Source organism: Schistocerca cancellata, chromosome 5, assembly GCF_023864275.1.
Source record: "Schistocerca cancellata isolate TAMUIC-IGC-003103 chromosome 5, iqSchCanc2.1, whole genome shotgun sequence".
Lineage (NCBI taxonomy): Eukaryota > Metazoa > Arthropoda > Insecta > Orthoptera > Acrididae > Schistocerca > Schistocerca cancellata.
The window spans coordinates 39,996,418-40,020,760 of NC_064630.1; the positions used below are offsets into that span (position 1 = coordinate 39,996,418).

The 24,343-nt window shown below is 39.1% G+C and overlaps 1 protein-coding gene across 1 annotated transcript in view; it reads left to right on the plus strand.

Moving 5' to 3' along the window:
- LOC126188355 (titin) overlaps positions 1-24,343 on the plus strand; it is a 516,411-nt gene that overhangs the window by 397,446 nt on the left and 94,622 nt on the right. Inside the window, exons 97-98 of the mRNA XM_049929953.1 lie at positions 4,513-4,635; positions 22,762-22,914. Coding sequence (XP_049785910.1) covers positions 4,513-4,635; positions 22,762-22,914 — 276 coding nt within the window. The remainder of the gene's footprint in view (positions 1-4,512; positions 4,636-22,761; positions 22,915-24,343) is intronic.

Genomic DNA, 24,343 nt, shown 5'->3' on the forward strand with positions numbered 1-24,343 from the left:
GTTGGACTTCTGGGATGGGATCGCTCTGGAAGAGTTTAAAGGTGGATGAGTACTGTAATTGGCAGATGACTTCTGACAGGTAATGACTACAATTCATAATGACAGTGGTGCAACCTTTGTATTTTTTTATTTTATTTATCATTTCTAGTTCTGTAGGACCAAATTGAGAAGGAAAGCTCCATTGTTATGGAACATGTCAGTACATGAACATACAACAGAAAAGTAATAACAGATAAAATAAAATGTTTATGAATTCTAAAAAGATGTCAAGCTATAAATCTGTGTGAAGACAATCAACAATATATCACAGGAATCACCTTAATTTTTCACAGAACTCTTCAACAGAATGGAAGGTGTGACCCAGGACAAAACTCTTCAGTTTAGATATGAAAGTATGTGGATCATTGGCGAAATTTCTGAATTCTTGTGGTAGCTTATTGCAAATATATGCAGCAGAATACTGCATGCCTTTCTGCACAAGAGTCAAGGAAGTGGATTTCTGCCTAGTATTAATTGAGTGAAAGCTGCTAATTCTTGGGTTTAAGCTGCTATTGTTAACAAATTACAGTATGTGGGTAGGATGAATAGGTCAGGATATAGATAAGACTGAGATGGAAGGCAGCTGTATGGCATTAGAAACTGAATGAGAGTAACATGGAGTCATTTATCAGAAGTCCATAATGCTTGAGAAAATTTGGAGCAGTCCCTTATCCAGCAGTGAATGTCAATTGGATGCTGCTTGTGAGTATCATATGCTAAAGGCTCCTTTTCTTTTTATGATGTTTAAAGTAGTGTGGTACTGTTCACTTCAAATGCAGGAAACTGTGTTTTCATAATAAGAACAGAAAGGTGTGCATACCATACTGTGTATATGAACTATGATCTTATGAAGCAAGAGATATCAGATGGAAGTAGGTCATATAAGTATTTAAATAAGTTATTATTGAAAAATTAAACAGAGAAAATCCGGACTGAAATAACAGCTATATGTGGTTTCAGTTGCCTGAGTCCTGTGTGTGAGTTGCATTTGCGTGTGTGTGTGTGTGTGTGTGTGTGTGTGTGTGTGTGTGTGTCTGTCTGTCGCCTATTGTTGATGAAGGCCTTACTGGCGGAAAGCTTTATTTGTGACAGTCTTTTTGTTGTGCCTATCTGTGACTCAGCATCTTCGCTATATGGTGAGTAGCAGCTTTCCTTTTTGTAATATTGTAACTATGTGAAAAGGACAGATTGCTACTCATCACACAGTAGTGGTGTTGAGTGGCAGATGGGCATAATGAGAAAAGACTGATAGATGTTATTAGCTATTGAACAACGTCCTTCATCAGAATACAGACAAAACACACACATTCACACATGCGTAACTTGCATACACATGGCAACTGTCGTCTCCAGGCACTAAAATCTGTGGCTGCGTGAGGTGAGCAGAGATCTTTGCCAGGGTGGTTAGTGGGGGTGCAGCAGTGGCATGTGGCAGGGAGTGAGAGTGGGCTAAGGGTGGAGGAAGATGCTAGTGCTATCTATGGGATGTGCATGGACATGGTAGAGACAGGACACTGGGCTGCTAGGTGCAGTATTGGGAGGACGGAGGGGAGGGGGGAGTTGTAAAGGGAAGAGGAGAGAAATTGAAGTAGAGAAGGGAAAATCACTATGCAGGTGTTACAGGAGAATAGAAGGCGTATGTAGGGGTGAAGTGGGAACTTGAAATGAATCACTAGGTGGGGTACTAGTTCAAGCTAAGGCTGTGACCATGGTGGTTAGGAGGAATAAAGGATTTGCTAAAAGGAAAATTCCCATCTGAACAATTTAGAAAAGCTAGTGTTGGTGCAAAACATCCATATGTCAGAATCTGTGAATCTGTTGTGGAAGTCAAGCACAACATGTCGTGTAGCATGCTCAGCAACTGGGTGATACAAGTGTCTCACGGCCACGGTTTGGTGATGGGCACTCATCCAGAGAGACACCTTGTTAGTGATCATGCCCTTGTAGAACACAGCATGTCCATGGCAGCTAAGTTAGTAGATCGCTGGTGGCCCTGCTTTTGATTGATCAGGAGATTCCTGTGACAGGATTGGAGTAGATAGTAGTGGGAGGATATATGTGATATGTTTCGCATCTGGATCTACCGGGAGGATGTGAACTATTGACAATGACTAGGGAGCAAGGGTGGTATGGGAATGGACAAGGATATTGCATATTTTGTGTGGACAGAAGAATACCTATGTGAGAATGATGTGGAGGATAGTGGGGAGAATATTTCTCATTTCATGATATGACGAGAGATAACAGAAACTCTGGTGGAGAATAAGATTCAGTTGCTCCAGTCCTAGGTGGTACTGAGTCATGACGAGGGTACTCCTTTGTGGCCAGACGGGAAGAAGGGAAGAAGATGTTTGGGGGATGGTAGTTGACTGGGAAGACAAGGCATGAGAGATCTGTTCCTGGGAAAGCAATGGCCACATCATTATCTCATTCCACAACAAACCTACTAACCACCAACAATACCTCCACATCAACAGCTGTCACCCATTCCACACAAAGAAGTCCCTTCCGTTCAGCCTAGCCAGCTATGATCTTTGCATCTGTATAAGTGATGTGCAGATGCTCTTCAAATATGCCACTGGTCTCTCTGAGGTCTTCACAGACTGGAATTACCCTCCCCATCTTGTCCAGAAACAAATGCCTCATGTGCCTTTTCTTCCCAGTCACTTACCGTTCCCCATATATCCATTGTCCAGCCACAAAACAGCCTCTCATGAATCAGTACCACTCTGTATGGAGTAACAGGAACATGTTCTCCACCAGTGTTTCGATCACCTCTCGTCGTGCCTCAGAATCAGGAATATCCTCCCTACTCCTCCCACAGTGACATTCCACCACCCACCTGACATACACAGTATCCTTGTCCACAAGGGCATCCCTCCTCCAAACCCATTGCCCCCATGGCTCACATTCTTGCAACAGATCTAGATGCAAGATGTATCCCATACATCCTCTCACTACCACCTACACATATCCTGTCACAGGCATCTCGTACCCACCGTAGGCAGGGCCACTTGTGGAAGCACCATCTGATCTACCTACTTAGGTGCAACCAATGGGCTGTTTTGTACATGGACATTATCACTGATAAGCTATCTGTCGAGATGAATGGCCACAACCAGACTGTGGCCAAAAGACAGCTGGACCACCCAGTTGCTGAGCAAGCCACCCAATATAATTTTCTTGACTTCCACGATAGCTTCACAGCCTGTGCCATCTCGATTTTTCCTCCTAACGAATACTTCCTGCAATGTATCCTTCATTTCAGTAACCCTTCTGACCTCAACTTTTGCTAATCTATGTCCTCCACATGCCTATTCCCTTCTTTGCTCCACTCCAGTCCTATACACACCTTCTTTCCTCTCCCCTTCTCTACTTCCCTCCCCTCCCCTCTGTCCTCCCTCCTCCACCCTCCCCTGGTACAACCTCCTGATGCTGCACTTAGCAGCCCACTATTCTATCCCCACCATACCACAGACAGCACTTGTATCTTCCACCACCAATACTCTGCTTTTCCTCCACATCACTGCCAAAACCCCTATTGTAGCCCCACTACACACCCCATCAAAGATCACTGCTAACTTCAGATGTATTTGTAGCCAGACCTTAGTGCCCAGAGATGACAATAGTCGCGTGTGTATGATTTATCGATGTGTGAATATGTGTGTGTTTGGTTTGTATGTATTTAATGAAGGACTTAGTCTGACAGGTAATAATATCAATGAAAATAAAAAAAATTGAAGACATGATATAATTGGACAGATAAAAGAAATCTGCTCACTAACGGAAATTCTTTCTTTCTCATTCCGTCTGATAAGTCTCCCCTGACTCGGAGATCTGGGTGACTTTTCCAAACTCTCCCCGTTTCATAAACCTTGCCAGTCCTTTTGCTTCATCTCTCTCCCTTCCTAGTCAATTCTTTGGCTAGAAGAAGGAGCCACTGGCTTGGAATCTTGATGCATGTTTTCTCTTGCTGCCACTTGGTAAGTAATTTTTTTTGTCTACCCAATTATGTTGTCATTAATAATATCCAACAGTCTTTTTTCATTGTGACTGCCAGTCACTCAGTGCTTCCTTTATGTGGTGAGCAGCAAACTATTCTTTTCACATTGTTGTTATTACTGAACAAGTGTGTGTAACATTGAATTTCTGTTGAGAGATTGTTCTTGTGGAAGTAATTGATGCAATTTTGTTTTTCTTTTTTTGTTAAATACATAGAAATTATACTTTTCAAAATTTGTGCTGTATTATTTTTAAGCTAGCAAGTAATTACCTGAAACACAATTAAATAGTACAATATATTTTCTGACAGTCCTACAGTGCATCTTATTAACAATGTGAAGTTTTCATTCCCTGAAATTTATATAATTAAAAAGGTGTGCATTTTTAGTAGAAATGGGCTGTAAATAATGATTTCTTTAAAAGATGAAATGTAAAATGAATGCTCACAAGTATTTCATTTTCTCATATTAGGAGTAGAAGAGATATTAGTTACAGAGCTTCAAGAAGGGGATGTGTTATACTCAGTCAGTGCCTACGAAGCAGAAAATGAAGATGCAATGAATCTTGTTGAGGGTGAGAAGGTTTACATCATAGGTAAGTGTATGATAAACTGTCCAAACGCTAATAAACATCAATAAGTATTTTCAAATAACTCATTGAAAAACTTACTATTATTAAGGTAAATGTTTTAAGAGTTATTCATCTTGGAGTATGTAGCAGGTACTCACAAAACTCATAACTGATTATGAACAAATTGTTGGAATTCTAAGTTTATCATGTGTGTTTTATTTTTGGCTTCATATGTATAAGTGTAACGTATAATGTGTTCCAATAGCAAACAGCAACTGCCTTTGTGGATGATGTCAATAATCTGGGCAGTTTATCTTGTATCACAAATATAATAATTTCCTGCTTTTAAGAATTTATATTTGTTGTTATTTTTGTGGTCATCAGTCAAATGGCTGGACTGAAGCAGTCTTTGGAGTGAAGAACATAACATTGTGCCTTTACAAGTCAGTTCATTTATTCATAACTACATCCACCTGAATCTGAGTCATGCTCTCTCTCTACTCTTTTTACCATGCACACTGTCCTCCATAAAAAACTGACTATTCCTTGATATCTTGGGATGTTTGTTATCAAACTATCCATTCTTTAAGACTAGTTGTGCTATAAAGATGTATCCTTCCTCCCCCAATGCAGCACCTCTGCTGTACTTATAATACCCAGACATCTAATCTCAAACATTTTTCTGTAACATATTTATCAAAAACATCTATTCTTTTCTTTCCTCTAGTGTTTTCAACCTTTTTTCAATCTGACCAAGTACTTCCAGAAAGAACTTCTTAATTTCATTTTTGTATTTGATGTTAAAATTCTCTTTTTCAGAAGTAGTTTCTTGCTATTGCTGGTCTGCATCATATATGTCCTCTCTACTTTGGTCACCATGAATTAATTTACTCCCAAGTAGTAAAATCCATCTGTTAACTTAGTGCCTTTCTAATATCCTTAGCATCACAAGATTTAGTTAGAGTGCACTTTGTTACCATTGTTTTACTTTTGTTAATGCTGATTTTACAACCTCTTTTCAAGACGCTACCGATGCTTTTTGACCTATCTTCCAAGCCCTTTGGCATCTCAAACATAATTACAATGCCCTCAACAAAAGATTTTTTTTAAATTCTTCTCCTTCAAATTTAACACCCTTTCAAATTTCTATTAGGTTGCCTTTGCTGCTTGTTCATTGTACATGTTGAATAACACAGGGGATATGTTGCAACTGTGTCTCACTGCCTTGTCCACTACTGCCCCCTTTCATATCCTTCAGTTCTTATAACTGCAGGCATCACAAATTTATAAATTTCTCTGGAACCTAAAGTAATCCTCCACAGTATGACTTCCACCAGTCATTCTATTGTTCCATAGACAATTTCTGCTAGTTTCTTTGCAATCACGGTTGTGCAACTCAAGGCTTGGCAACATTTTTAGCATTTGTCTTCTTTGGTATTGGGATTTTTAAATCCCCCTGGAAGTCAAAAGTTATTTCTCACAGTGCACATATCCAGTCAACCAGGGGGGAACAGTTTTGTCATGGTTGGTTCCTCCAAGGACATTAATAATTCTGAGGGAATGTTGCCTATTCTAGGTGCCTTGTTTCTACTTAGGTCTTTCTGTGCTCCTCTCACAGTGTTTTATTTTATTTTATTTACACGTCAAGTCCCACAAGACCAAATTCAGGAGCAAATCTCCAAGGTCATGGAATGTGTCAGTACATGAAATTACACTACAAAAGTAATAACAGTTAAAAATAAATGTTTATGAACCCAAAAAAGTCAGTTCATAAGTTTAAGTAAACGCAATCAACAATACAATAAGAATCAGCTTAATTTTTCAAGGAACTCCTCAACAGAATAGAAGGATTGACCCATGACGAAACTCTTCAGTTTGGATTTGAAAGGGCGTGGATTACTGCTAAGATTTTTGAATTTGAGTGATAGCTTATTGAAAATGGATGCAGCATTATACTACACACCTTTTTGCACAAGAGTTAAGGAAGTCCGATCCAAATGCAGGTTTGATTTCTGCCGAGTTTTAACCGAGTAAAGCTGCCTATTCTTGGGAATAAGCTAATATTGCTAACAATAAATGACAGTAAGAAATATGTATATATCGAGAGGCCAATGTCAAAATACCCTGACTTGTGAACGGGGTTCGACAAGAGGTTCGTGAACTTACACCACTTACTGCCCAAACCACCCGTTTCTGAGCCAAAAATATCCTTTTAGACTGGGAAGAGTTACTCCAAAATATAATACCATATGGCATAAGTGAATGAAAATAAGCAAAGTAGACTAATTTTCATGTCGAACGATAACTCACTTCTGATACCGTTCGAATAGTGAAAATGGCAGTATAAGTCTTTGAACAAGATCCCGAATGTGGGATTTCCACAACAGCTTACTATCTATCTGAGCACCTAGAAATTTGAACTGTTAAGTTTCACAAATAAGGAACAGGAGTGGCCTGAACACTGATCCCTGTGGCACCCCCCACTTGACAGTACCCCAGTCAGACCCCACATCACAGCCATTATCAACATTGTGAATAATGACCTTTTGCTACCTGTTACTAAAGTAAGAGGTGAACCAATTGTGAGCTACTTCCCCTGTTCCGTAATGGTCCAACTTCTGGAGCAATATTTTGTGATCAACACAATCAAATGCCTTAGTTAAATCAAAAATATGCCAAGCATTTGAAACCTTTTTGTTAGACCATCCAGTAGCTCACAGAGAAAAGAGAATATAGCATTTTCAGTTGTTAAACTGCTTCTAAAGCTGAACTGTACATTTGATAGCAAATTGTGTGATATAAAATGATCAATTATCCTTACATACACAGCCTTTTCTCCCTTTTTATAAAGCGGTTCCAAGTACTTAATCGCTCAAGAAACTGACCATTCCTAAGGAAAAATTACAAATATGGCTCAATATAGGGCTAACATGTGCAACACAGTACTGTAATATTCTGCTAGGCACTCCATCATAACCATGAGAGTCTGTAGTCTTCAGTGATTTAATTATTGACTCAATCTCCCTCTTGTCTGTATCACAGAGGAGTATTTCAGACATCAATCTCGGAATGGCATTTGCCAAGAAAGTTGTATGTAGAAACTAAATTTTTATTTAATTCACCAGCAATGCTCAGAAAATGATCGTTAAATACTGTACATATATTTGATTTATCAGTAACAGAAATATTTTTACTGCAAACTGACTTTATATTGTCGACCTTGTGCAGCTGATCAGACACTTCCTTCACAACTGGCCATATGGTTTTAATTTTATCCTGTGAATTAGCTATTCTATTTGCATACCACATACTCTTTTCCTTCCTAATAACATTTTTATGCACCTTACAATACTGTCTGTAACGGGCTACTGTAGCTTGATTGTGACTACTTCTAACATTTTGATATAATTCCTGCTTTGTTCTACAAGATCTCCTTATCCCACTAGTCAGCCACCTGGGCTGCCTTTTACTGACAGTGAATGATGGATTTAATGATAGCAGATGTAAATATTAAACCTGTAAATATTAGAAGTTTAATTTTAATTCATGTACATCATTTTACTGTTTATTCACTGAGGATCATTAAAATTAATGAAACTCAAGTTTTTCTAATTACATTTTTGTAATGTGTTTATCTGACATGTTCCACACCCAGGAGGATCCCCTCTTTTGTGGGTCTGAGGAATGAATAATTAATGTAATCTAATTTAATCTAATAGCCTTCCCATCTTTGATTAGTACTAGTTTGCCATCGAAGCTCTTGAGGTTCATCAGCTACTTCCCTTTTTTTCTCCAAAGGTTTCTTTAACTTCCCTGTTCATGACATCCATCTTCCCTTAAGTTATCTCAGGTGGAGAATCATCGTTAGGTGTAGAAGTAACTTCAGGCATGCCTGAGGGATGTTTGTTGGGACCCTTGCTGTTTATGGAGTACGTTAATGACCTTGCAGCCATTATTAATAGTGATGGCAGACTTTTTGCATATGATGCAATTATCTGTAATGAAGTTCTGTGTGAAAGAAGCTGCATAAATATTCAGTCAGATCTTGATAAGATCTCAAAGTGGTGCAAAGATTAGCAACCTGCTTTAAATGTTAAAAAGCGTAAAACAGTTGTAGTTGTCGTTGTCTTCTGTCCAGAGATTGTTTTGAAGCAGCTCTCCATGCTACTCTATCCTGTGCAAGCTTCTTCATCTCCCAGTACCTACTGCAACCTACATCCTTCTGAATCTGCCTAGTGTATTCGTCTCTTGGTCTCCCTCTATGATTTTTACCCTCCGCGCTGCACTCCAATGCTAAATTGGTGATCCCTTGATGCCTCAGAACATGTCCTACCAACCGATCTCTTCTTCTATTCAAGTTGTGCCACAAATTTCTCTTCTCCCCAATTCTGTTCAATAGCTCCCCATTAGTTATGTGGTCTACCCATCTAATATTCAGCATTCTTCTATAGCACCACATTTCGAAAGCTTCTATTCTCTTCTTGTCTAAACTATTTATCGTCCATGTTACACTTCCATACATGGCTACACTCCATACAAATATTTTCAGAAACGACTTCCTGACACTTAAATATATACTCGATGTTAACAAATTTCTCTTCTTCAGAAACGCTTTCCTTGCCGTTGCCAGTCTAGATTTTAAATCCTCTCTACTTCGACCATCATCAGTTATTTTGCTCCCCAAATAGCAAAACTCATTTACTACTTTAAGTGTCTCATTACCTAATCTAATTCCCTCAGCGTCACCTGACTTAATTCAGCTACATTCCATTATCCTTGTTTTGCTGTTCAACTGCTCTTCCAGGTCCTTTGCTGTCTCTGACAGAATTACAATGTCATCGGTGAACCTCAAAGTTTTTATTTCTTCTACATGGATTTTAATTCCTACTCAGAATTTTTCTTTTGTTTCCTTTACAGATTGAATAAAATCTGGGATAGGCTACAACCTTGTCTCACTCCCTTCTCAAACACTGCTTCCCTTTCATGCCCCTTGGCTCTTACAACTGCTGTCTGGTTTCTGTACAAATTGTAAATAGTCTTTTGCTCCCTATGTCTTACCCCTGCCACCTTCAGAATTTGAAAGAGGGTATTTCATTGTCAAAAGCTTTCTCTAAGTCTACAAATGCTAGAAATGTAGGTTTGCCTTTCTGTAATCTATCTTCTAAGATAAGTTGCAGGGTCAGTATTGCCTCACATGTTCCAACATTTCTATGGAATCCAAACCGATCTTCCCCAAGGTCAGCTTCTACCAGTTTTTCCATTCGTCTGTAAAGAATTCGCATTAGTATTTTGCAACCATGACTTATTAAACTGATAGTTCGGTAATTTTCACATCTGTTAAGACCTGCTTCTTTGGGATTGGAATTATTATATTCTTCTTTAAGTCTGAGGGTATTTCGCCTGTGTCATACATCTTGCTCACCAGATGGTAGAGTTTTGTTGGGGCTGGCTCTCCCAAGGCTGTCAGTAATTCTAATGGAATGATGTCTACGCCCAGGGCCTTGTTTCGGCTTAGGTCTTTCAGTGCTCTGTCAAACTCTTCACGCAGTATCATATCTCCCATTTCATCTTCATCTACATCCTCTTCCATTTCCATAATATTGTCCTCAAGTACATCGCCCTTGTATAGGCCCTCTATATAGTCCTTCCAACTTTCTGGTGGGTTCCATCTGAGCTCTTGATATTCATACAAGTGGTTCTCTTTTCTCCAAAGCTCTCTTTAATTTTCCTGTAGGCAGTGTCTATCTTATGTTTAGTGAGATATGCCTATACATCCTACATTTATCCTCTAGCCATCCCTGCTTCACCATTTTGCACTTCCTGTCGATCTCATTTTTGAAATGTTTGTATTCCTTTTTGCTTACATCATTTACTGCATTTTTGTATTTTTTCCGTACCTCAATTAAATTGAATATATCTTCTGTTACCCAAGGATTTCTACTAGCCCTCGTCTTTTTACCTACTTGATCCTCTGCTGCCTTCACTATTTCATCCCTCAAAGCTACCCATTCTTCTTCCACTGTATTTCTTTCCCCCATTCCTGTCAATCATTCTCTAATGCTTTCCCTGAAACTCTCTGCAACCTCTGGTTCTTTAAGTTTATCCAGGTCCCATCTCCTTAAATTCCCACCTTTTTGCACTTTCTTCAGTTTTAATCTACAGTTCATAACCAATAGATTGTGGCCAGAGACCACATCTGCCCCTGGAAATGTCTTACAATTTAAAACTTGGTTAGTAAAGCTCTGTCTTACTATTATATTATCTATCTAAAACCTTCCAGTATTTCCAGGCCACTTCCATGTATACAACATTCTTTAATGATTCTTGAACCAAGTATTAGCTATGATTAAGTTATGCTATGTGCAAAATTCTACCAGGTGGCTTACTCTTTCATTTCTTACCCCCATTCCATATTCACCTACTATGTTTCCTTCTCTCCCTTTTCCTACTTTCGAATTCCAGTCACCCATGACTATTAAATTTTCGTCTCCCTTCACTATCTGAATAATTTCTTTTGTCTCATCATATATTTTATCAATCTCTTCATCATCTGCAGAGTTAGTTGGCATATAAACTTGTACTACTGTGGTAGGTGTGTGCTTCATGTCTATCTTCGCCACAATAATGCGTTCACTATGTTGTTTGTAGTAGCTTACCTGCACTTCTATTTTTTTATTCATTATTAAACCTACTCCTGCATTACTTGTATTTGATTTTGTATTTATAACCCTGTATTCACCTGACCAGAAGCCTTGTTCCTCCTGCCACCGAACTTCACTAATTTCCACTACATCTAACTTTAACCTATCCATTTCCCTTTTTAAATTTTCTAACCTACCTGTCCGATTAAGGGATCTGACATTCCACGCTCCGATCCGTAGAATGCCAGTTTTCTTTCTCCTGATAACAATGTCATCCTGAGTAGTCCCCACCTGGAGATCCAAATTGGGGACTATGTTACCTCCGGAACATTTTACCCAAGAGGACACCATTATCATTTAACCATACAGTAAAGCTGCATGCCCTCGGTAAAAATTACGGCTGTAGTTTCCCCTTGCTTTCAGCCGTTCGCAACACTAGCACAGCAAGGCTGTTTTGGTTAGTGTTACAAGGCCAGATCTGTCAATCATCCAGACTGTTGCCCCTGCAACTACTGAAAAGCCTGCTGCCTCTCTTCAGGAACCACTCATATGTCTGGCCTCTCATCAGATACGGTACGGCTATATGTGTCGTTGAGGCACGCAAGCCTTTCACCAATGGCAATGTCCATGGTCCTTGGGAGGTATAATGAAAAAAAAAAAACAGTATACTATGAGTATAATATGAATGAGTCACAGCTGGAATTGATCAGTTCATACAAACACCTAGTAGTAACACTTTGCAGGGATATCAGATAGGCTCAGTTGTGGGCAAAGCAGGATTTCATTTATTGGTAGGCTACTGGGGAAGTGCAAGCAGTCTACAAAGGAGATTGCTTACAGATTACTTGTGTGACCAGTTCTAGAATATTGCTCATGTTTGTGGGAGCCTTACCAAATAAGACCAATAGGGTGTATTGAATGTATACAGAGAAGGGCAGAACGAATGGTCACATGTTTGTTTGATCCATGGGAGAGTGTCACAGAGACTGAAAGAACTGTACTGGGAGACTCTTGAAGAAAGATATAACCTATCCTGAGAAAACTTTAAATGCTGACTCTAGGAATATAGTACGACCTCCAATGTATTGCTCAAATAGGGATTGTGAGGATAAGATTAGGTTAATTACAGCATGCACAGAGGCATTCAGACAGTTATTCTTCCTACACTCCATACGTGAATGGCACTGGAGGAAACCCTAATAAGTGGTGCAGTGGGATGTACCCTCTGCTATGCACTTCACAGTGGTTTGCAGAGTATAGACATAGATGTAGAGGTAGAAAGTCGTATATGCTTGTACAGCCTTGTGTTTCTCCTTTAACCATTCCTGTTTCTGGTTGTATGCCATCTGTCAATGACATTTTTTCAAATGTCCGAATTCGCAAGTTCAAGTCCCAGTCCACTACACAGTTTTAATCTGCAAGGAACTTTCAAATCGGTGCACACTCTGCTGCAGAGTGAAAATTAATAATTACAATATAATATAGTTATCCTATGTTGATGATGGTCAAAGTAGAGAGGTTATAAAATGTAGACTGGCAATGGGAAGGAAAGCATTTCTGAAGAAGAGAAACTTAACATCAATTATAGATTTAAGTGTCAGGAAGTCTTTTGTGAAAGTATTTGTATGGAGTGTAGCCATGCACATAAGTGGAACATGGACAATAAACAGTTTAGACAAGAAGAGAATAGAACCTGTTGACATGTGGTGCTACAGAAGAATGCTGAAGATTAGATGGGTAGATCATGTCACAAATGAGGAGGTACTGACTAGAATTGGGGAGAAGAGGAATTTGTGGCACAAATTGACTACAAGAAGGGATTGGTTGGTAGGATGTGTTCTGAGGCATCAGGGCATCACGAATTTAGTGTTGGAGGGAAATGTGGATTGCAAAAATTATAGTGGGAGACCAAGAGACAAATACAATAATCAGATTCAGAAGGATGTAGGTTGCCGTAGTTACTCAGAGCTGAAGAAGCTTGCACAGGATGGAGTAGCATGGAGAGCTTCAAACTAGTCTTTTGAGGAAAGACCAAAACAACAACATGTCATCTTCACTATTTAATCTCTCAAAGATACTCATGCATCTTCTGGTGCATTTCCTTAACTTATTTCTGTTAATCATTATCTAATGCTTAGTTTGGATCTCTCAATAACCTGAAATGTTTTCAACTTGACCAATTCCCATATCCTTAATTTTTCTGCAAATTCTTCATGTCAGTATGCATTTCATAACTAATTGATTGCCACCATTGTCCAGATTTGCTCCTGAAAATGTATACCAGTTTAAAATTTGGTTTCTAAACCTCTGCCTTACCATTCTGTTACCTGTTGGGAAACTTAAGCAGTCAATAATTCTCTCTCATGTAAACAATGCTCTTTTATGATTCTTAAATCAAGTGTTATAATAGATTAAAATGAATTCTGTCCAAACTGTTTCCCATCCCACCCACTATCACTACATGGTCCTCTTTTGTAAAGTCCTTACATAAAGCCCCTAAGTTGTCTATCATGTGACTTAATCCTGCATGTGTCTTGAAGATACTGGTGGCCTGGTACACTGCCCCCGAACTTTCCTGTAACTGAGGGCCTACACCTCGCCCATAGCAACTACCTGGAAGCACTTTCTTCTTCCTAACACTTTGTACCCTCATAGGCTTCTTGGCCTCAGTAGAAGTGTGCTGCACATTTTCTGCTCCTTGTTCTACCTGAGGCTCTTCTCCACTTAACTCTGGCAGTGGTGGATAACTGTTTTTGGTGTTGATGATAAAACTGTCAGATCGCGTTCTCTTTCTTCCTATCCTCCTACCAGCTGCCAGTTCCCTCCTCCCCCCTATCTGCTTTGATCCTTATCATCTCCTTCCTTGCTTCCTCCAACTGTGCCTGAAGGGCACAGATTTTTGTTTCCTGTTCCCCAATCAAAATGTTCCTACTGCATACTCTGCAGTTCCAGGAGAGAGCCTCTTCTGTTCTCCCAACATTTTCCCCACTGTATCCCCACCCCAGTGAAAATATTTCCTCCAAGATTGGCAACAAATCCCTCTACTCACTACTCTATAACAGCACCCACATTTCTCACTCATGGTCAGCTTCAAAATAATAATTAAGTTTAAAGAATGTTTTAAATTTGTCAAGGACACGAGATTGGCTGTATGTAAACAAAAAATGACACAAAGGTCTTATGTGCAGTTGTTGTTTTTGTACTGATCTAGAGATACACTGAAAGAAGAATGAATTAGTAATTATTTTGGTTTTAGAGAATGTACATATCAAGCATGTTTGGTCATGTCTTTAAATGTTTATAACTTGGAAAATTTATGCCTAGATCACGTCTATCTAACTAATAAACAATATGAAATGTGTTAGTTAATATGATTTAGAAACATTTAATTATAATTTTATTGTGACAATAGACACTGATGAAACTAGTAACTTTCTTTCTTTAATGAATTTTACACTATCAAGAAAACTTGAATAGAAGTTTTTGTGTTTATGTCACACAAAATTTCGGGTTATATCGCGATTATCGGGACTGCAGATAACACGAAGTTTTTTCAAGAACAAGCTCTGCTGTGACACCTAATACTCAGTTGTGTGACAAGAATGGACACGACAGCAAGTACACGAAACAAATAAAATTTAAATTCGACACTATTTCCTCTTAAATAAGTTTTTTTAGCAGACAAATAAATTACCTGTGATCTCACTCGTGGGCCATCATGAATACCAGTGGGTCGGGGAAGTGATGATGATGGTGGTGATGATGATTTGGATCTCTCGATGGAGTACTCAGGAGGATGTCGTCATAAGAAAAAGCAAATCTAGTGTTCTATAGGCCAGAAGACAGGAATGTTCAATCACTTAATTAATTAGGTAGGATAGAGAACTTTGAAAGATAAAGTGGATAGACTACAGTTAGATACAATAGGAATTCATCAAGTGCAGTGACAGGAAAATCATCATTTATCTACATCTACATCTACATCCATACTCCGCAAGCCATCTGCCGGTGTGTGGCGGAGGGTACCTTGAGTACCTCTATCGGTTCTCCCTTCTATTCCAGTCTCATATTGTTCGTGGAAAGAAGGATTGTCGGTATGCCTCTGTGTGTGCTCTAATCTCTCTGATTTTATCCTCATGGTCTCTTCGCGAGATATACGTAGGAGGGAGCAATATACTGCTTGACTCTTCGGTGAAGGTATGTTCTCGAAACTTTGACAAAAGCCCGTACCGAGCAACTGAGCGTCTCTCCTGCAGAGTCTTCCACTGGAGTTTATCTATCATCTCCGTAACGCTTTCGCGATTACTAAATGATCCTGTAACGAAGCACACTGCTCTCCATTGGATCTTCTCTATATCTTCTATCAACCCTATCTGGTACGGATCCCACACTGCTGAGCAGTATTCAAGCAGTGGGCGAACAAGCGTACTGTAACCTACTTCCTTTGTTTTCGGATTGCATTTCCTTAGGATTCTTCCAATGAATCTCAGTCTGGCATTTGCTTTACCGACGATCAACATTATATGATCATTCCATTTTAAATTACTCCTAATGCGTACTCCCAGATAATTTATGGTATTAACTGCTTCCAGTTGCTGACCTGCTATTTTGTAGCTAAATGATAAAGGATCTATCTTTCTGTGTATTCACAGCACATTACACTTGTCTACATTGAGATTCAATTGCCATTCCCTGCACCATGCGTCAATTCGCTGCAGATCCTCCTGCATTTCAGTACAATTTTCCATTGTTACAACCTCTCGATAGACCACAGCATCATCTGCAAAAAGCCTCAGTGAACTTCTGATGTCATCCACCAGGTCATTTATGTATATTGTGAATAGCAACGGTCCTATGACATTCCCCTGCGGCACACCTGAAATCACTCTTACTTGGGAAGACTTCTCTCCATTGAGAATGACATGCTGCGTCCTGTTATCTAGGAACTCCTCAATCCAATCACACAATTGGTCTGATAGTCCATATGCTCTTACTTTGTTCATTAAACGACTGTGGGGAACTGTATCGAACGCCTTGCGGAAGTCAAGAAACACAACATCTACTTGTGAACCCGTGTCTATGGCCCTCTGAGTCTCGTGGACGAATAGCGCGAGCTGGGTTTCACATGACTGTCTTTTTTGAAACCCATGCTGATTCCTACAGAGTAGATTTCTAGTCTCCAGAAAAGTCATTATACTCAAACACAATACGTGTTCCAAAATTCTACAACTGATCGACGTTAGAGATATAGGTCTATAGTTGTGCACATCTGTTCGACGTCCATTCTTGAAAACGGGGATGACCTGTGCCCTTTTCCAATCCTTTGGAATGCTACGCTCTTCTAGAGACCTACGGTACACCGCTGCAAGAAGGGGGGCACGTTCCTTCGCGTACTCTGTGTAAAATCGAACTGGTATCCCATCAGGCCCAGCGGCCTTTCCTCTTTTGAGTGATTTTAATTGTTTCTCTATCCCTTTGTCATCTATTTCGATATCTACCATTTTGTCATCTGTGCAACAACCTAGAGAAGGAACTACAGTGCAATCTTCCTCTGTGAAACAACTTTGGAAAAAGACATTTAGTATTTCGGCCTTTAGTCTGTCATCCTCCGTTTCAGTACCATTTTGCTCACAGAGTGTCTGGACATTTTGTTTTGATCCACTTAACGCTTTGACATAAGACCAAAATATCTTAGAATTTTCTGCCAAGTCAGTACATAGAACTTTACTTTTGAATTCATTGAACGCCTCTCGCATAGCCCTCCTCACACTACATTTCGCTTCGCGTAATTTTTGTTTGTCTGCAAGGCTTTGGCTATGTTTATGTTTGCTGTGAAGTTCCCTTTGCTTCTGCAGCAGTTTTCTAACTCGGTTGTTGTACCACGGTGGCTCTTTTCCATCTCTTAAGATCTTGCTTGGCACATACTCATCTAACGCATAATGTACGACGGTTTTGAACTTTGTCCACTGATCCTCAACACTATCTGTACTTGAGACAAAACTTTTGTGTTGAGCCAACAGGTACTCTGAAATCTGCTTTTTGTCACATTTTCTAAACAGAAAAATCTTCCTACCCTTTTTAATATTCCTATTTACGGCAGAAATCATCGATGCCGTAACCGCTTTATGATCGCTGATTCCCTGTTCTGCGTTAACTTTTTCAAATAGTTCGAGTCTGTTTGTCACCAGAAGGTCTAATATGTTATCGCCACGAGTCGGTTCTCTGTTTAACTGCTCAAGGTAGTTTTCAGATAAAGCACTTAAAAAAATTTCACTGGATTCTTTGTCCCTGCCACCCGTTATGAACGTTTGAGTCTCCCAGTCTATATCCGGCAAATTAAAATCTCCAGCCAGAACTATAACATGGTGGGGAAATCTACTCGAAATATTTTCCAAATTATCCTTCAGGTGCTCAGCCACAACAGCTGCTGAGCCAGGGGGCCTATAGAGACATCCAATTACCATGTCTGAGCCTGGTTTAACCGTGACTTTCACCCAAATCATTTCACATTTCGGATCTCCGTCCATTTACTTCGATACTATTGCACTTCTTATTGCTATAAACACGCCTCCCCCTTCACTGTTCAGCCTGTCTCTGCGGTATACATTCCAATCTGAGTTTAGGATTTCATTACTGTTTACGTCTGGTTTCAGCCAACTTTCTGTCCCTAGTACTATATGGGCGTTGTGACCGTTTATTAATGAGAGCAGTTCTGGGACCTTTCTATAGACGGTCCTGCAGTTTACTATTAGCACATTAATATTGTTATTCCCTGTTGCATTTTGCCTACTCCTACCTTGCCGCGTCTCAGGAGGCGTCTTGTCGGGCCTAGGCAGGGAATTCTCTAACCTAAAAAACCCACATGTGCACTCCACACATACTCCGCTACCCTTGTAGCCGCTTCCAGCGTGTAGTGCACGCCTGACCTATTCAGGGGGACTCTACATTTCTCCACCCGATAGCGGAGGTCGAGAAATTTGCACCCCAGATCTCCGCAGAATCGTCTAAGCCTCTGGTTTAAACCTTCCACTTGGCTCCAAACCAGAGGACCGCGATTGGTTCTGGGAACGATACTACAAATAGTTAGCTCTGATTGCACTCTGCAAGCGAGGCTCTCTGCCTTCACCAATACCGCCAACCGCCTGTACGAACTGAGGATGACCTCTGAACCCAGACAGCAGGAGTCATTGGTGCCGACATGAGCAACAATTTGCAGTCGGGTGCACCCAGTGCTCTCTATCGCCGCCGGTAGGGCCTCCTCCACATCTCGGATGAGACCCCCCGGCAAGCAGACAGAGTGAACACTGTCCTTCTTCCCCGACCTTCCCGCTATTTCCCTAAGGGGCTCCATCACCCACCTAACGTTGGTCAGATAGGTTCAGGAGTATTAACACATCTGGTCCCTTTAATCCCACAAACCAACCAAACCAATATTAACACAAAATCAAGTAGAGTTGACTTAGGAATTGGTCTAATAATGATTAAGAAAATAGGAAGCAGGTGAACTACTAGAAAGAAAATAGTCAATGAATTATTGTAGCCAATCTAGACACAAAGCCAAGACCCACCACAGTAGTACAAGTGAATATGGCTACCAGTTCTGCAGATGATGAACAGTTGAAAGAATGTATGATAAGGCAAAAGAAATGATGCTGTCCATTAAGCGATACAAAAATGTATTTTTTATGGAAGACTGGAATTTGATAGTATGAGAAGGAAGACCGGGAAAAATACCAGGAGCACATAGACTGAGGGAAGGAATTGAAAGGGGAGACACCTGGTAGACTTTTGCAAAGAGCATAATCTCATAATTTAAAAAACTTGGTATGAGAGTCATGAAAGACAGTTTTGCTATGTGAAAGAGACATGGACACATTACAAAGTTTTAGGTGGATTATAAAATGGTCGGTGGAGCATTTGGGGATGTGTTTCAAACTGCAAAACATGTCCACAGACAAATGTGGACTCTGACCATAGTTATTTATGAACTTCAGATTAAACCTAGAGAAATAGCAGAAACAGTAGGAACTTAAGGAGATGGTACATGGACAAATTGAAAGACAAATGGTTATTGAGATTTTCCAAGGGAGTATTAGTCAGTAATTGACTGAAACAGGGGAATCCAGTAGAACATGAATAGGGAATTATGAGAGATGAAATAGCAAAGGATGAAATAGGAAAATGACAAGGCCCAGAAGAAATTGTGGAAAACGCATGATATATTGATTTTTGTTGATGAAAGGAGGAAATAAAGCAGGCAAAATGAAATACAGATGTCTAAAAAATTATACTGGCAGAAAGTGGAAAATGGCAGATCAGGGGTGGCCAGAGCAGAAACACAATGCTATGGAAACATGCACAATGATGGGAAAGATAGATGCTGTGTATAGGAAAATGAAAAAAAAAAAAAAAGCCTTTACAAGAAAGAGATGCAGCTGAATGATTGTCAAGAGCTTGTGTGGGAAGCCAACACTAAACAAAGAAAGGGGAACTAAAAGTGGAAGTAATACACAGAAGGGCTATACAAAGGAAAAGAATGTGAAGACAAAATTACAGAAATGGAAGAGGCATTAGTTGAAGATGAAGTGGGAGACATCATACTGTGAGAAAAAATTAACAGATCACTGAAAGACCTTAGTAGAAGCAAGGCATCTGGATTGAATGAGCTTCTTTCAGAATTGTTAATATCCTTATGACAACTAAACATGATGAAACTGTTCCATCTGGTATGCAGGATATGTGAGACCCAAAAAAGACCCTTATACTTCAAGACAGATGCAATAGTTTCAGTACCAAAAATGGAAAATGCTGACAGTGTTACCAAAACATCAAGTAAATTATCATGGTTGCAAAGTATTAGCTCTCTTTGTCTACAGAACAACAGAATGACTGGTGGCAGTCAAACTGGGGAGGATCAAATTTGATTCTACAGTGCATCTCAGAAAATAGATTGAAAAAAGGCTAATCCACATTTGTAACATTTGTAGATTTAGAAAGAAGATTTTGCCAATTTTTGAACGAATACATTTGTTGAAAGGCAGTAGGGATAAAATACAGAGAAATGTCATATACAACTTGTACAAAAACCAGGCTACAGTTATGACAACTGAAGGATACAAAATGGTGCCAGTAGTTGACAAGACAGTGAGACAGAGCTGTAGCCTGTCCCTCATGTTATGCAGTATGTATACAGAACAAGCAGTAAAAGAAAAGCAAAAGAAACTTTGAAGTGCTATTAAAGTTTAAATAGAAGAAACAAGAAATAAAGAGAAATTGTAAGCTTTAAACATCTAATATTAATCTGAAGAGAACAAGTTTTGTTTCTGGGAGGATGCGTGTGGAGTGTAGCTTTGATGAAAGTGAATCATGGACAGAATCAATACTGAAAGGAAGAGAGTAGATATTTTTTTCAAAAGTCTAGAATAACAATTAAGATTATGAGTAATGCAGGGGTGCAGCATTGAGTCAGGGAGGAAAGATCTCTATAACACTCTGTGACTAAAAGAAGGATAAGTTGATAAGACACATCCAGAGACATCAAGACATGGTCAATTTAGTAATGGGGTGGGGGAGTGTGTGGTAAAAATTACAGAGTAAGACAAAAGCTTGACAACAGTAAGCAGGTTCAAATGGATGTAGGATGCAGTATGTATGCTTGTGGTAGATAGACTAACGTGTTTGGACTGAAAACCACAACAGCTAAAAAATAGTTTTCTGCAGGGAGTCTCAGTTCTCTCTTCTCTTCTTGATCTGATGTCCAAAGGATGCATAAGATTCACAAAGACTAAAATAATTATGAAATAATATGAAATGAAGTGCTTGTGATCTAAGTTCTGTAATGTACTATATCAGACATGAATATGTATTGTCAAGAGCATACAATACATGATAGTCTGTATTCAGGTGCATGAGAAGTGAAGTTAATGTATCTTTTAGCCAAATCTCTCTTTTTTCAGTTTTGAATGATTTCCTAATTTCACTTAAACTAAATGCCAAGAAAATTCATTTGGTGCCCCTTCCTAACTGAGCTCTGTGTTGACAATGTTGGGAAAGATAGCTTGCTACTTACTGTTAAGATGAGACATTAAGTTACAGACAGACACAATTAAAAGACACTTACATAAAGTTTTCAGCCACAGCCTTCATCAACAAAGGAGAGACACACTCCATTCATACACACAAGCGAGCACACTTCACACACACATAACCACTAACTCCAGCAGCTCCAGCCAGAATGCAACATAACACCTTTGATTTCAATGGCTGCATCACTACCCAAGCTGTCTGGATCCATCTCTCCACCACCAGATTTTTTGAACTGTGCATATAGGAGCTATTCTTACAACACATTCTCCGCTCCTGTAACTGTCATACTGGCCCCACACCCTCCTCCCAAAAATTTCAACCCCTCTGTCCTATCATCTCCTCCTCATTCTCATCCCCCATGCACTTTGTTTGCTACCCTCTGCCTATGCACTTACTTGTCTTTAACTACTCCTCTCCTTTTTCGCCCCTATTTTCCCCTCCTACCTGTCCCACAACCTCATATTAGCCTTTCTGATTTGCTTAAGTAAACCAGGATGTAATTCTAGCATTTTTGAATGCAGCAGGAGGCACACAGCCAAGTGCAACTAGAATTCCACTGTAAATCTCAATCACATTTTGTTATTGTGAGGGAACAACTCACCAGCATTGTGAAGCTACTCTAACTGTCTTACACTCCATATTTAACTCTGCTCTGCTTCTTTTCTGGACATTTGAACAAAGGAATATAAATGAATTATTAAGGTAGTGCAAGTGGTTTTGTCAGGATGCATGAATAACTATGAAGTTTCAACTTCCAGGGTGTATATAGAGACAGAAAAATATGTTGATTGTGTATGGATGCAGAAGGCTCATATCTTGAAAAGAGTAATCCAACGTACAAATAAATTTTTTCTTTTTATGACTTCTATCCCAATATCTATTGGATAAATCCTGTATGTCTATTCCTATAATGAGTGTAGTCGTTTATTTTCTGGTTGTCTTTTCATGGTCCATGACTTTACTTTTTTCCTTTTCTATGTGGTTTATAGTCCAGATCCGTATGTGCAGTGCATTCATTTTTCTTGGAAAGGTGTAAATGAGACATTAGGCTAAACATCACTATTTATTTTATACTATTGCACATACTGTATGTGTCAGAAAGATTTCTAAACCGTTTATTTACATATTGAATATACAGATAACAAGACTGATAAATTGATCTCTCTGGTTTTCTTGGCGGATTGATTAATATGAGCTTCCAGATGTTCATCTGAGTTGTGTTTTCTACTTTCTGCCCAATATTTAGAAACTGTCCTAACCATCTTCTTCAGGTGCTGCAAGTTTTGCTATTATGTGAGCTCATTGCCTGCACTCCAATATCGATGATTGTTTTAGTATTATGATATGCATCAAATATATCTTTAATGCCTATTTATCACAATCATACAGATATTAATGACTTGTATGTATCCTCTCCTTTTAGATATGAATAACCCAGACTGGTGGTTTGTTAAAAAACATCTCACAGAAGAGAAAGGATGGGTTCCAGCTCAACTTCTAATGGATGAAATTAGGTACACAACATTTGTTCAGAAAGTAATCCAGCAAAAAATTGACCAGCTTCCTGTTTTTGAGAGTAAGTGTTTTGGTATCTGTCTTTTTGTACATGAATTTAGCTATTTAATATAAGATGTAATAATTTTGAAATCAGTATAATCAGTTCTGTTGTTGGTTGATGTTGTGACAGAATGTCTTGAATGTTTGTATTTGTTTGTGTCTACATCTTATGGCAGATTGTATTAACAAATTTGTAGATCCTAAAAAACTTTCACTTCAGGAAACTGTTGCGATAGATCTGTATTAAGGAAAAAGTAGGCTGCATTTAAAATCTTACTAACCTTTAAGTGAAATTTGCTGATCATACATGGAAAGGTGTCTTCTGCGGCACTACGTCTGGATCTCAGAAGATCTTTTGTCTGTAAGACTTTTTCTGTTATGGAAATGGAACACTGCAACTGTGATGAATAAAAGTTTCCAAAAATTACAGCAACCAGTTGCCTTTTGTGATTCTTTAATCTGTATTTTCCATGACTATTTTTGAATCATCTAATACCGCCATTTCAAGTTCTTTGACTCTTACGACAGTCTGGATTCTCTACAAATTGTAGATAACCTCCTTCTACCTGTATTCTATACCTACTCCTTCAGGAGTTCAGAGAAAATATTAAAGTCAACATTATCAAAAGCTTTCTTTAAATCTATAAATGCTATAAACATACATTAGCCTTTATTCAGTCTGTCTTCTAAGTTGTAGGACCTTACTGTCTTGAATGGTCCTACAGTTCCATGGATCCCAAACAGATCTTTCTCAGAGTCAGCTTCTACCAGTTGCTTTTCTTCTGTAAGTAATTTCTGGTGTATTTTGCAACCAAGACTTGTTAAACTGGCAGTTCATTAATATTCAAACCTCAGCATCTGCCTTCTTTGGGACTGAGATTATTAGACTACATAATTATTATTGCAGTCTGAGGATGTTGTACCTGTCTCATATACCTTGGATACCAGGTGGAATAGTTTTATCATGGTTGGTGCTCACAAGAATCTCAACAATTCTGAGGTAATGAGATTGCTCCAGGTGACTTGCTCCCTCTTTGGTCTTTGCTTGTTCCCTCATATTTTTCTTACAGTACCATTTGTGTTTCTATATTTGCATTACTGGTTGTCATAAAGAGCCAATTCCAAATGTTTGTTTTCACTCTGATATGAAGACTATAGTAAATCAAAAATTTAGAATTTATTATTTCTATGGGTGATGTTAACATCTTCTATCAGGGCTTCTGAAAGTCATACTCACCTCTCCTAAAGTCATTCTGTTACCCACCCAATCTACAAAACATTCCTCTTAAAGAATGATGAAAGGTAGCTGAAGCCCTGGTAGAGGATGTTAACATTGCTCATAGAAATAATAAATTCTAATTCCTGAAGTACCATATTTTCCATGTCAGAGTAAAACAAAAATTTGGAATTAACTCTTTATAATAACCAGTAATACAAATATAGGAACA